At 41.4% G+C, this 15,064-nt stretch overlaps 1 protein-coding gene across 1 annotated transcript; it reads left to right on the top strand.

The window, feature by feature from the left end:
* Positions 1–8,943: 8,943 nt before the first annotated feature.
* Positions 8,944–12,214, top strand: ZNF518B (zinc finger protein 518B). The gene has a single exon (XM_063135125.1). The coding sequence runs from the start codon at positions 8,977–8,979 to the stop codon at positions 12,145–12,147; it is 3,171 nt and encodes a 1,056-aa protein (XP_062991195.1). The 5' UTR covers positions 8,944–8,976; the 3' UTR covers positions 12,148–12,214.
* Positions 12,215–15,064: the final 2,850 nt, after the last annotated feature.

The raw sequence follows: 15,064 nt of genomic DNA, 5'->3' as shown, positions 1-15,064 counted from the left end.
GGTTGCTTACCTGTAACCGTAGTTCTTCGAGTGGTCATCTGTGCATTCACACAACCCACCCACCTACCCCTCTCGGTGTACAATGTATTCATGATAAGTACCTAGGTGTGAGTGCATTACTGTCTACAGGACTCCAAAGCCTGACGTACCTAGTTTAAGGGATCATACCTTCGATACCGAGGGATAAGAAGGCATACTGTAAATAACCTTATATAGGCTATACGTTTTTTCTTCATATACACCCTCTCGGGGCCGATCACCCTATTGGTACTGAGAATTCTTCTCGACTGCGAGGCCACAATGTCGGTCTCCAGGAACTGAGGAGAATCGGGCGGGAACCCGGACATGCACAGTACGCTATGGGGGAGGGGTTCCTGCCCAAAACGCCTCAGCTATGGAATTTTCCCGAACGAGACTCCGCGCAGGCGCAGAGGCCCATACTTGTGTGAATGCATAGATGACCACTCGAAGAACTACGGTTACAGGTAAGCAACCTGCATTACTTGCTTGAAAAATGCTGGAAGTTCAGGTCTTACTGCACTGAATGTTCCACATCTATTATCTACCCTTGTCCTATTGAACTTTCTGTGACTTTGATGCCAACTGAGCAGAAAACCAACCCCCCCTGCTTTTCATTCATTAGAATTGCCTTCTGACATTGTTAAGGTTTCTTACCAAGAGACACCTCTATGAGTATATGACTTTTTATAAAAATTGCCAAGCACACTCCAAAGATGGGGAGGGGAAGCAAATCGCCCTTCCCCCAAATTTTAAAACCTCCCTTCCTCAAAACCTGCTGCATCTGTCCTTCTGAAATTTTGCTGTTTCTTAGTTTGGGCCAACTTAACGTTGTTTTGGGCCAGCTCATTTTCATAATTGCTCACAAAAAGTTTGGGGAATAAGCACATACATTTTGGCGGGAAACATCCCAAAAATTAAGTGCTGCTTTTCTTCAAGCCCCCTTACCTATTTGTCTGAAGCTTGGCAGGCTTTATCCCCTTGGATGTGGCAACTATGCCTTCCAATTTCATCCAATTCTGCCAAAAAAGAAGAAGTTTCCAGCAGTTCCTTTTATGAAAGGAAAAAAGGAAAGGAACCTCTCGTGCAAGCACTTGAGTCATTGCTGACTCCTAGAGGGACGCCTGCTTTTGCTGATGTTTTCTTGGCAGACTTTGTAGCGGGGTGGTTTGCCGTTGCCTTCCCCAGTCGCAGTTACCTCTCCCCCAGCTAGCTGGGTACTCATTTTGCCGACCTCGGAAGGATGGAAGGCTGAGTCAACCTGAGCCGGCTGCCTGAGAACCAGCTTCCGCTGGGATCGAACTCAGGCTGTGTGGAGTTTCGGCTGCAGTAACTGCCGTGCCTCATGAGGCCCTTTATGAAACAACTCTGTTAATTCTGCTCAACCTCTCATTATTTTTTGATACCATCAGTCATGGTAACCACCTGGATCGACTCTGTGGAATGGGTATTGGTTCTGGTCTTACCTGCGGGGCCAATTTGAGAAAGTAATATTGGGTAACCATTCCTTGGCCCCTTGGCAATTGAGCTATGGGGTTCCACAGGGTACCATCTTGTCTCCAATGTTGTTTAACATCTAAATGAAGCTGCTGAGAGAAGTCATTAGGGGATTTGGAGCCAAGTGCCAGCAGTATGCTGAAGACACACAGCTCTAACTCCCTGTGACATCTGAATCAGGAAAGGCTGTGCAAATCCTGGATCAGTGTACAGATGCAGTAATGGGCTGGATGAGGGCTAATAAACTGAAACTCAATTCTGGCAAGATGCAAGCACTGTGGATAAGTGGTTCCTGAGTCCAGAAGACAGGATCATTGCTTGTTCTGGAAGAGGTTGTTGTTGTTGTTGTTGTTATTATTATTATTATTATTATTATTATTATTATTATATTTGTATCCCGCCTTTTGCCCAATACCGGGAGGTTACACTCCCTCTGAAAGATCAGGTCTGTAGTTTGGGAGTATTCCTAGATCTGCCATTGTTGCTGGAAGCCCAAGTGGCCATGGCAGCTTGGAGTGCCTTTTAGCAGCTCTGACAAGTTCACCAAATATGGCCTCTCCTGGACAGGGACAGCTTGACCACAGTGGTACATGCGCTAGTAACCTCAAGACTGGATTACTACAATGTGCTCTATGTAGGGCTGCTGTTAAGACTGCTCCAGAAGCTGGAGCTAATGCAGAATGCAGCAGCTTAGCTGTTGTGAGGAGCTACTCTTTTTCAGCATGCAACTCCTTTGCTGAAGGAACTGCATTGGCAGCCTATTTACTGCCAGGCCAGGTTTAAGGTTTCAGCACTAGTGTACAAATCCCTAAACTACTTGGGACTAGGAATGGCTTCTCCCTTACTACTCTGCCTGGTTTCTGAGGTCTTCAGAGGGCAAGCGCCCAGTGGTTCCACATGGATCTATGGACTGACTGGAGTTCACCCAGAGAAGAGCCTTCAATGTGGTGGTCCCCTTTCTTTGGAACTCCCTGCCCCTGGATGTCATGGAGGCACCAACAGTGTTGCTTCCAGTTCCCCCTGAAAGCATTTCTGTTCCAGGAAGCATTCCTTAAATGACCAGCCGTTTTATTGGCATTCTGTTTTTTTAATCATTTTAATATGGTGCTTTAATCTTTTTACCATTGTAGCTCTTACATTCGCTGCTGCTAATCTGTTTTTGATATGGAGCTGTATACAAATGTTGAAAATAAATAAATGAATCAAAATTTAAAAGGCATCTAGCACAAAACTCACTGTACCTCTTTGTCTGAAATTTGGCAGGGGCAACTATGCCTGAAAATTCCATCCAATTCTTTCAAACAGCAAAAAAACATTATAGCCATTTATTGATTTCCAGTAAAAGCTTTAGATAAAGCTTTAGATTTACATAAAGCTTTAGATTTCCCAACTGAGATTCAGATCCTGTCCCAAAGTTGAATCAGGTAGCTTGCTTTCAAATCAATACAAGTGAATTTGGTTGTTTTCCAAAGGGGGATCCAAACTAAATCTTGTAGTCAGCGCACATCCCTAATGGCAGCCCTAGTGACGTATACAGCAGAAATTATGACTGATGACCTCTTTTTCAAAAAGACAGTGTAGTTGGGGCACCACAGTATTCTCCTCCTCCTCCTTCCCACTGGCTGAGTAGAAATAAAGGCAAGAACATTAAAAACAGTAAAGCATTAAAACTATGTTATTTAAAAGCCTAAATTACAAAGGCGCATCTTCACGGCCTTTCTAAAAGCCAAGTGACTGGGGCCAATCTTACGTCTTTAGTGAGTGGATTCCACAGGAGAAAGCCCTTTCAAGCACGCTTAACAAACAAGTCCTTCTGGAGACAAATAGACTGGGTCACTATGTGCCAATTCAACTGCTATTGAAGCTTTGGAGCTTTGTGGGTGGGGATCAGATTCAGATTTTGTCTGCTTCCGAGAAGCCCTACTTTGATACGGACGTTTTCTGAATCTTTCCAAATCAGTCTGACCCAGTTTGGGATTTAAAGCAATAGTTATTAGGCAGTAGATTTGGGGAGGGTGGGGGTCTCCATGTAGAAATCATGAGAATCCATGCCTAAAATTATGCACCACTGAGCTGTCATGAGATGGCAGATCTGTGTTGTTTGCAATAAAGTATGTGGAAACAGATCCATGCTTGTGACTGGATGGTGATGTTTTTTGTTGTGGTGGTCTTGGTGTTTCTAAAATACATGGGGATTCAAGAAAACGTGTGCCTCAAATCTTGTTTTTTGCACTATGGCAACAGCATGAACCATTGGATTTATGATATTTACTTGCAGGCTGTGTGTGACACAGATGTGAACTGCATTCACATCGTGGATTTGAGGTGTTTTTCCTGTAAAGAACGATCTAGGTTCTTGCATGGTAGTGGTGCCACAACACTGTGGATCCATTATTTCTAGTGCCACAAGGTGGTATATAAATGGTTTTTAGTTTTAATAAAAAAGTAAACATTGATTTGTGGGTACAAATATAAGTTGTAATTTGACAGTAGTTTTAGTGTTTCTAGGTTAAAAATCATAGAAATCCAGGAGGGTCCAGATGCCTTGGATTTAGTTTTGCTAGATTCAAGACAGTTATATTGTGATTTGTGGATATAAATTTAAACTGTGATTTAATGGTGTTTGTAGGGATTCTCTACAAATTAAAAGGATATGTTGTTACAATATTAACTTATTTCCTTTGAAATGCACATATAAAACATAGGGTATGTCCTAGCCAAAACCAGGGACTCTAAATCCCATTGATTTTTTTGCCAGAAATTTAAGCATATGTCTAACTCTTCCTCTGAAGTCAGTAAGACTGAAAAACCGTTTTGTGTCTGACGGAAGTGTGTGTGTGGGTACACAATACAATCCTAAGCACCAGTCCTTGGGGAAATGCCTTCATCACTATGTGTCTTAATTCAGTCAACACACAGAGGGGGCTCTAATCCTTCCTAAGTGTATTCTACGAATGAGTAAAACATTACTAGGGGGGTGTCTACACTACTGCTTTTAAAGCACTTTAAAGCACTTTGAAAACGTTTTGAAACCTGTATATGCAGTGTGTCCTGGGCCCCAACAGTTGTCAAAACTGTTATAAAGCGCTTTAAAGCAGTAGTGTAGATCCCCCCCTGAGATTGCACTGCACATATGGCAATCCCTTTCATTGCACTGTGATTTAAGCTTTTGGAAGTGATCTGTCACAATCCTCGATGTATTTATTTGGATGCTAACCCCACTGATTCCAGTGGAATTCTGATGCAAATAGGAGAGCGTCAGAAGCCACAGCATCCATCCAGGTGGAATCAAAGCCCAGATGCTGTCCCACTAGGCTGCACCATAGCTGTTGAGAAAGCAGAGAGGTACTGGATAAAACTGCCTTCCATGAATCCACACTTCTTGCCCTGGGTCTCCTCACCACCTTCACTCCTGATTCTGTCCATGTGTGGTGACCACAAGCAGGGTCCTGCAGGATCCAAACCAAAGGCTTATCTAGCCCAGCACCCTGCCTGACATCCAGTGTCCCACCAGCCTATCCCCTCCTGCTGTTCTTCCCCCCAGCAACCAGCATTATGTCTAGTAGCCTTCGGTAGTCTCTATCAATGTGTCGTAATATCCTCTTTTAAAGCCAATGAAGTCGGTCGCCATCTCTACATCTTTTGGCCGCACATTTCATAAATCAATGTCCTAAGCTGGGGGCGGGGGGAGAGAATCTTCTCCTCTGATGTAAGCCCCACTGAGTTAAATGGGACTTACTCCCAAGTCCCTGAGGCGAAGATCGAAGGCTTCGCAGTGCGCGGCCGGCACTAAGGGCGCCTCCCTCTCCTCTCCCTGCCCAGCGCGCTCCCGGGCCACATCCGCGCTGCAAAGCTCTATTCCCCCCGTTTGCCCAGTGCGCGCGCGCGCTCCCCCCCCCGGTAAGAAATGCTGCGAGGGGAGGCGGAGGGGCTTCAGGCCGCAGCCAACCGAGGGGCGGGCCGACCGTGAAGGCAGCTGAGGTCAGTTCCGCCGTGGCTCAAGGCTGTGAAGCGAGCGGGCGAGCGCCGGAGCGCTGTACCACGCCGAAGCGGCGGATGCGCTGCCGGGCTGCGCGCCTCCTTTTGTGCCGGAGGTGAGTGTCGAGCGGGCGCCCGCGCCCGGTTCCCGCTGCCTGCGCCTTCTTTCACCGAGGAGGCGCGTTCCTCTGCGGTGGTGCGTGGCCGGGCTGGCTCCTTCGCCCCTTCCCTTCCCCTCCCCTCCCCTCGGGGCCCCCCTTGCCTGCTTGCGCCCTTTCTGCGTGGTTCGCTGTCCGCGGGGCTCGCGCGGCGCCGTTGAACCACCTCGGGCACAAGCGGAGCCGCGGGACTGGGAGCGAGGCGCTTGTGCTGCCACCTCGCGGCCGCTCGGCGCATGACTGCGGCCTTCTCCGCCATTTCTCGCGAAGGCAACGGGGAAGGACGCACTTTTTAAGGGTTAGGGATGCACGTTGTAGGAACGCCTCGCATTGCGCAGCGTAGTCTGCAGGTCACTCAGAGCCAAGACGATGCCTGTTCATTTGGAAGTGAGCGCCACAATGGGATCTACTTCCAGGTGAGGGTACCTAGGGTGGGAACCTCGGGACTACCTACCTGGCAGCTTGCCTCCCAGACATGATGGGGCAAACAGAATGCAGCCTCCAGGAGCCCATGAAGCTGAAGGGGCTGGCTTTGAAATGGCCCATTTCTACAGGGTCACTCTGTTTACTTGAAAGCAAGACTCGAGCAAACAGAATAAAACCAACTTCCAAGCAAGTGCGTTTAGGATTTTGCCTTCAAACTCCTTTGAAATACAAATGTTTTACTTCTCCCATCCACAGCTTAGCTATGCCTGAAGAAGTCGGGCTGCAGCTGTAATTCTGTGCATGCTAACTTGTGAGTCTTATTTCCTGCACCCCAAGAAAGAACATTATTTCATGTCATGGATGGAGGTGGATAGGGATTTTTTCTCTCTCTCTGGCAGTTTCATGTCAATCTCTAATTTGGTTTTACATTCAAATACTCTATTGTTTGGCTTTAGCATTGTGTCTTAATAATTATAATATGACAAAACTTATTTTCTATAACCAATGTCGCTGTGTTGGTTCATGAGGAAAAAGCAAAAATCCTCTGTCAGGCAGTAACTTCTTAGACCAACTAGAATGTGCAAAAGATTGTGTAAGCTTTTGAGTTCTCCAGAACTCTTCATCGGGCTACATCCCCTTCATCATTTAGCCTGATGAAGAGTTCTGGAGAACTCAAGAGCTTGCACAATCTTTTGTGGCATTTTGGTTGGTCCTAATAAAGGTATAAAGGTATTGCCCAACTGTGGGTTTTTACTTTTCATATTGTCATTCTTTATCTCTTGCAGTTGTATTATGCATATTTATATTTATTTTAAAATCTGATATGCTGCCTATTAATTCAAGCTGGCAAAGAAACTGATTAACAAGCATAAAATTCAAATAAATAGATGACAACAGTAAAATGATATAACTAGCAAAAGGGCTCACTTGGGCATAAGACCCATTTAATTTAGAATAATTTACAACTTTGGAAACATGCATAGGTTTGCGGTCAAGAGTACTTTTCAGCTGTTAAAATTATGCAATTAATTAGCTGCAATTCAGAGAAATACATTTATTTATTATTTAGTTTATTTCACAAGTTTATATATCACTTCCCAACAAAAGTGGTGAACATAATAACTTCAACACTAAAGTATAACAATAAAAAGTTACAATAAAATGCTAACTCTATTGATTAACAAAACTATAAGTGGCTGGATCACACCTCAGGAAAATCCTTCGTAAAGAGAGATATTTTAAGGAGGTGTCAAAACTGTAGATACCTGTCTGATGTCAATTGGGAGCACATTCCAGATGTTCTATTACTAGTACTCCTAAGGTGAACCATAGGAGTGTGCATGTCCCATTTTTAGACATTCTCTGCAGCTCCTCTATTACAGCTCTTGTGTTATGAAGGTTGGGTTGAGAAAGTAACTGGCCCAAGGTGAGCTTAATGATCAAATGTAGATTTGAGCCCATGTTTCTCCATTCATAGTCTCATATACTAACCACTGCACCTTTAGGGAGTATTGTAACACCTCTGGGCTAATCTACACCAAGCATGAAATTCCACTATGAAAGCGGTATGAAAGCAGTATATAAAAGGCAGGAGCCACACTACTGCTTTATAGTGGTACTGAAGTGCACTGACAACTGTTGGGGCCCAGGACACATCTACACCAAGCAGAATATAACACTATGAAAGTGGTATATGGTATGTGTCAATGGGCCCCAGCAGTTGTCAGTGTACTCCAATACCACTATAAAGCAGTAGTGTGGCTCCTGCCTTTTATATACTGCTTTCATACCGCTTTCATAGTGGAATTTCATGCTTGGTGTAGATGAACCCTCTATGTTCATTTGTGTGTCTTTGGCCAGCAACAGATATTAGGATACGGCCCCCTGAATTCTGAATGAGTTGGTGCTTCTGAACAGGTTTTCAGGTGGACCCTAATATGTCAAACTTTTAATCAGCCTCAAATGCCAGTTATACATATTTACCTGGAACGTTTTAAGAAACACACAAATGTTGGTAGTTTGATTCATTGAAATTGCCTAATTTGATGATAGATATTCTAGCACTGTGTAAGCTTTGTAGTTTATTTATTTATTTATTTATTACATTTTTATACCGCCCAATAGCCGAAGCTCTCTGGGCGGTTCACAAAAATTAAAACCGCAGTAAAACACCCAACAGTTTAAAACACAATTACGAAATACAGTATAAAAAGCGCAACCAGGATAAAACCACACAGCAAAGTTGATATAAGATAAAAATACAGAGTTAAAACAGTAAAATTTAAATTTAAGTTAAAATTAAGTGTTAAAATACTGAGTGAATAAAAAGGTCTTCAGCTGGCGACGAAAGCAGTACAGTGTAGGAAAAATAAACAGTGGATAATTGTAGTAGGCTAAACATTTATTTTCTTTGAGGAGTTTTAAACTATATAACATTGCTAAAATGGGGTAACATAAATTTATACCCTATAGTATGGTTTTTATTTTCCTGTTGGGGATGCAAATATTCCAATAATATTTCAATTTTAGGCTTTGGATTTATATTTTTGTTTTCTTATATTTCTGGTATCAAGGGTATTGCTGCAATTTTAAATTTTTCAATAATTTGTTTTCTAGTCTACAACAGTTCCTACAGACTTTTTGCTTGGAAGCACACTTACTTGGAAGAACATTCCACTAAAATCCATATTTACATTCCATGTAAATATTTACATTCCATGTAAATATTAGGGAGTGATATATCATTGCTGTTTAAACTGTGAGGTGTTGCATATGCATATGTTGACCTAGAAATAACTTTTCTTCATATGCTTCATTTGCAGCAGCTTTACAATGAACAACATACATGAGTGGCTACAATGTCTATTACTGCTGAGTCGGTGCAAGATCATATTTTGAAATGCAGCTGAAGAAAATGAGGGAAGTCTTACCAACGTTGTATGAGAGCCGAGTGAACAAGGGCCAAAGCTCATTGACCACGTCACCAAAGCAAGCCAGTGTTTCTAAATCAAATCCAAGAAAAGCAGGCAATGAAAACTGTATTTTTGGTTATCAAAAGACTGAAGAAAGTGAAGTGCATCAGAGAAGTAGTATTAAGTGCAGTTGTGTGCAAGAGACTTCGGTGCCAGAATTGCTGAAACAGAAATGGCAAGAGGGTGAAGATGACCACTATGTCTGTAGCAAGTACAGGCCGAATATGCCATCCCTTCTAAATTTTGTGATTAATCCCGCAGGTGCCTCTGATACTGAAAACAAAGAGAAAATGTCCCCGAGTAAAACTCTAAGAACATTCAGACTAAAAAACTTTCAGCCAGACAAATATTATTGTGACAAATGTCGATTTTCCACAAAGGACCCTCTACAGTGTAAGAAACATTTAGCTCAACATGAGGCAATTAAATTCATTTGCTCCCTCTGCAACTGTGTGTCTTACACCAAAGGGGAGTTCCAGCGACATCTGGTGAAACATACTGGGCGATTTCCATACCAGTGTAACTATTGTGAATATGGTGCTGTTAGGCATGATTACATAGTCAAACATACAAGAAGGGTACATGGAACAGCTACTGATAAGCAGGTAATGCTTACAGTTGCAAAAGCTAAGCAAAAAACAAATTGTTTACTAAAGCAAAATCCAGTGCGGAAGGTCCCTGCCATGGGAGCACCACCGCAAAAGAAATGTTCAGGTTTATCTTTGAATAGAATGACTTCAGGAATTCAAGATGAAATACCTGAAACTGCTTGTTCAACAGGTGATGCAGAATGCAGTCAAGGTACAGCATACATCCAGGATAAATATATATACAAGTCATCTGATGTCAAAATCCAGAAAACTGAAAATGCGATAATTGAAGTTGAAGTTTATTCTGCCGAAAAAAAGCCTATAATGCCTGAAATGCCATTAACAGTGGTTGCACCTCCCAAATTTGTTGTTCCACCTAATTGTTTGGCACAAATAGTAGGACTGAAAAAGGTTAATGGTACACAGCATTTGATTCTTAAACTCATTCCTCCAGAAGAAATCACCTTCAGACCTATGAAGTGTAAAGAAACAGAATCTGGAAATCAGCGTGTACAACAAGGAGAAAAAACGAACAGATCTTTGTCAACATCTCTTGAAGAAGCTTGTGATTTAGATAATGAATACAAGAACTCTGAATATCCAAGTTCCTCTGTTTCCACTACTCTAAATTGCAACTTGATAGATTTACATGAGGAAAACGTTATTTGTAAAGAAAATGCAGAGAGAGGGTATGATCCGTCACCATCTGCAGCAGTGATCTCTCCTGATGGAATTCATTGTCTAGAACACTTTCAAAAGAGAAAAAGGGCAAAAAATAAACATATAAAGTATAATTTGGATCCATCTATATACTTAGCATCTTCCTCCTCTGAAGGCAAGAATATATCTGAAAATAATTTTTCTGATGCTGTTCAGGAAAATAATAGAGTACCACACTCCTCTGTATTTGATAAAATGCAATTTGCTATAAGTACTACTGAAAGAGAACAGTGGAATAAGTTTAGAGCAGCCTCAGAAACTCATTTATTTGATTCCACTTTGTTTTACCCTTCTGAAAGGGTTGAAGAAACACAACAGAGTAAGTCTCTGCCTTTGGATGGTTCAAAGAATGTCTTAGGGGTGGTAAATGGAGAAAACTTGAAAAACAAATGTAATTATATGGAATTTGCAGAGGCACAGAATAGGAGAGATGAAGGAGAGTCTTTAGAGGGTCCAGTGATTTCATCTGTATTTTCTCTTAGTGCTGGTGCTGCAAACGTCCCAGAAGGCATAAAATGGGATAATGTATTGCACAAGAAAAGTCCTACATCATTGTTGTGTAGAAAGATTGCTCAGTTGATGTCTGCAGTTGAATCAAACATGAAATCACAATTAGATGCATCATTAAGGCATGATAAAAGCCAGGATTCAAAGGAAAAGGTGCTCTCAGCTCCAGACAAAAAATATGAAAGAAATGCCTTGACTGCTGAATTGGATCAAGAATTTCTGCTGCTTCCTCAAAGATCAAATGCTGCCAACTCTTCTAATAAGCTTTCTAATAAGCAAGAACCACCATTAGAAATACTTACAGAGGCTATAACGAAAACCAGAGTGACTAATAAAATGCATGTTGCTTCTCCGATATTCATTCCTCAAGGGACTGTACTGAGGGTATTAAACTGTGCTAGCACTGAAAGTCAAACTGGGGGGAAAAGTGGTAATGAAATGTTGCCTTCCTCTTCTACATATTGCAATGAAACATTTCTCCCAAGACCAGTTCCTTACTGTGTTTTTGAAAAACGTGACAAACACATTTTTCTGCCGACTGAGGATGAAGTTAATGAAGTTTCTAGAAATCAGAGAGTATCACAAAGGCACAGAACTGAAAGGGATTCTATTGTGAAGAATAATAGCCAGCAAAATAGAGTGTTACCACTCCGAAAAGGGGATGATCTAAACACACCACCTAAAAGGGTCATGAGGGGTGAAGAGCTTCAAGACAAAGATAAGCAAATACATGCCAGAGAGAACTTGACCAAGAAAAGGTTAAGAACTCAAGAGGATTGCTTCCTTAAGGTAGTTCCTGTTTTAATGAGACACCTTAGGATTATACCATATAAAAGTGACCAGCTGATAAAATGCCCTCATCGCAACCAGCCAGTAGTTGTCTTGAATCACCCTGATGTTGATTCACCAGAAATAATTAATGTAATGAAAGTTATTAATAAGTACAAATGCAATGTTCTGAAAGCAGTTTTATCAGAAAGAACTGTTAGTTGCCTTGGTGTGAAACGACATCATAAAAAACTTACATTTCAGAACTTTGATACAGCAGGTGAAATAGAGAAACAGAACACATTAAAAATGAAACTAAAGAAGACTCACAAAAATAGCTACAAGGTGGTGAATTCCTCGCCAGAAGAAGCATCAAAACTCACCTTTAAATGTTGGTTTTGTTGCAGGTCATATGTTGACCAAGAAGAATGGATAAGTCACGGTCAGAAGCATTTAATGGAAGCCACAAGAGGATGGGACATTCTTTCTTTCTCACTAGAAAGTGGAAAGTGAAGTACTAGCTAGGTCTTAGGAATTCTAATTATGATCCCCTGTTTTACAGAGCAGTCTTGGAATAATTTAGTCCGTAGTAGAATCGTGTTGGAGGCCATGCATTGTTATTTTGTTTGTTTTAGCTCAGTATGTTAGACTCAGAAAGAAGACAGGTGGTTGCTCTAATTTTACAGTAGAAACGTCTTCTCTGTCAGTGGAATTGTACTAGAGTAAGAAAACCTGTGAGGTTAGAACAATATATGTGCTCCAACTATTGGCTACAGTGGCCAACTGGATACCTCTGGGAAGCAGGGCATGTTCTGCTTTTCTTGGGACGTAGTAGCTGGTGCTGAAAGGCATATACTGCCTCTTAAATGTGGAGACTGCATATAGCCATCATGCATAGTAGTCACAGATAGACCTTTCCTACATTAATTTGCCTAATGCCCCTTTAAAGCTATGTAAGCTTAATTCCATACATTAATTATGTGCTGTGTGTTTGTTCTGAAACAGTTTCATTGGATGACCCCAGGATCTAGTATTATGGGTGAGGAGAAAAACAACCACTTTTCCAGACCCTGTATAATTTGTATACACCCCAATCACATCCCCCCTCCACCCACCATTCATGCTGATTTTTTTCTTAATGAAAATGTCAGTTGTAGCTTTTTCCGATTGGGAAGATGTTCCAGGCCCTTCATTGTTTTAGTTTCCTTTTTGTACTCCTTTTTAGCTCTATAATATCCTTTTTGAGGTGTGATGATCTAAATGCTATAAAGTATTCCAAATGTGGTTGCAAAATAGATTTGTCTAACAACATGACAATATTTACATTTCTAAATTTGACCCATTTCCTGAATAATCTCTAGAATAGAGTTTGACTTCTTCACTGATGCTACATTTCATTGAGTTTTCTGCCATGACCCTGAGATTTTTTCCTAGTTAATCACTACCAGTTCAGACCTCATCAGTTCATATGTAAAACTAGTTTCATTTCTAGCCCCTGTATGCATCATTTACTTACATTGGACTGCATTTACCATTGTATGGTCTATTCAGTTAGCTTGGAGAGATTCTTTTGGAGAAGTACTTTAATCTAAAGGAGTTAAGGTGTGTTTCTGGGAAGTGTTTTACAGTCCTGTAGTATTCTGCTTACCAGGAGCTGTTAATTATTTGGTCAGTTAGGAATTACTATGTCCAGGCAGCATTTATTCTAATACTTCAGCCTCTTCAGGGAAATCAGTGTGCATATAATAATCATGTGCATATAATAATCATATTTACCATGTCAGTATCCATTTGGGTTTTCTTTGTTCAACCCCCCCCCCCCCAGCCCCCTGTGATCAGGTGCAGAATCTAATAAGGACATTGTCCCATGTGAGTCCCATTGAAAATAATTGGGAATTATACTTTTGCATACCTTCCACTCATTTCAATAGAAGACTTTTTAAGAGGAGGAGTTTTCCATTCATTTCACTTACATATCTAATTTCCAGAGATTTCAGTGAAGGAGTGCAGTTGTGCAAAGGTCTTATCATGGGTGTATTTGTTGGCAATGAAAGAGATTGGCAATCAAGACTTGGAATATAGATTCCCAATAAGTGGGGCACAATCCTATGGCCATCTCGGACCATATACCTCTGAGGCTGATGGTCATCCAATGTAGAGCAGAGAGACATTAATGATCCGAAGCGTGGGCGGCAGGAAACTAAAGCTAGGCTGCCAGGACTTTTTTTTAAATCATGTCACAAAACGTAAACTGTTTTAAACCTCATCAATTCTTAAGCACGCATTCAAATTACTTGAAAAGAAAGAAACTTCCTAAAAGAATGAATGCTTGACATTTTTGCTATATTGCCAACTTTTCTAATGTACTTCAGTTTGGGAATATTTTTTTGGTTCTTTCCTCAAACTCCTGGACATTACATGTTATGTCATTTGAAATTTAGGCTACAAAGCATATCTTGTGCTGGACCTTTTTAATTAAATTCTTTTTATAACACAATATAAAAATCAAATGTTTAGAGCACTTTGAATACCTATTAGTAGAAGTTTCCTACAAGACGTCCCTCTTTCTTTTAACTCCCCTCCCGCAATTATGGCTTAAACAGCTATTATTTAGGCTAGTTCTCAACCATTTTGCACATAGTGACCACTGGTGGCAGAGGTGATTCTATGCAGACTGATGGTATGCATGAGTCTTATGCACACCACTACAAGCGCTTGGAATGTTGTAAAAGAACTGAATTCATATGCCTGTTTTTGGCTTGCATACAACCACTTCCACATACAGTACCAACAGTCACATGTCTAGTGAAAGGAACAGCTGCTGCACAGGAGGTATTGGGGAATTGAACCTTTTAATGTTGGAATACAGTTTGCTTTTTCAAACCAAGATGTATGAAAGTTGTGTTTTAAGTATAAACCTTTGGTATTTTTCAGTGACTGAAAACAATGAATAGAACCAAGATTTTGCTCTCTGTGCTATTCAATTACCAGCTAAGTCTGTAATGGTATAATGGGTCATGAGTGTTGTCAAACTTTCCCTACACTAATTTTTACCATTAATCAGACCATTCTTGGATTTTGTAAGTGGCCCAGTTCATGCAGATTTATGAAGACCCTTTTGGGCTGCCATTTGCTTATCTACACTGATGTTATATAGGGCTTGCCTGCTTTAGTCTGGGGCAACATGTATATTTTTGGGATCTGAATTCTAAGGTCTTATATGAAATTGAACCTCTTCGTCTGTCAGTATTCCACAGGCTTTCAGTTGACAGCTTTTGGGCTTCATCAGAACCTCAATGTCTATCCATGATGCATGAACACTGTGGTGTTCACCCCTCCTAGCAAGAATTCCCTTTCTCTAAGGCCTTTCTTACCCCCAAGCAGGAAACATCTTCTCTCATACACATTTGGTTTCGCTGCCACTAGGACC

This window comes from Elgaria multicarinata, chromosome 10 (assembly GCF_023053635.1).
Source record: "Elgaria multicarinata webbii isolate HBS135686 ecotype San Diego chromosome 10, rElgMul1.1.pri, whole genome shotgun sequence".
Lineage (NCBI taxonomy): Eukaryota > Metazoa > Chordata > Lepidosauria > Squamata > Anguidae > Elgaria > Elgaria multicarinata.
The sequence above is the reverse complement of the archived record's forward strand: the minus strand, read 5'-3'. Positions and strand labels throughout refer to the sequence as shown.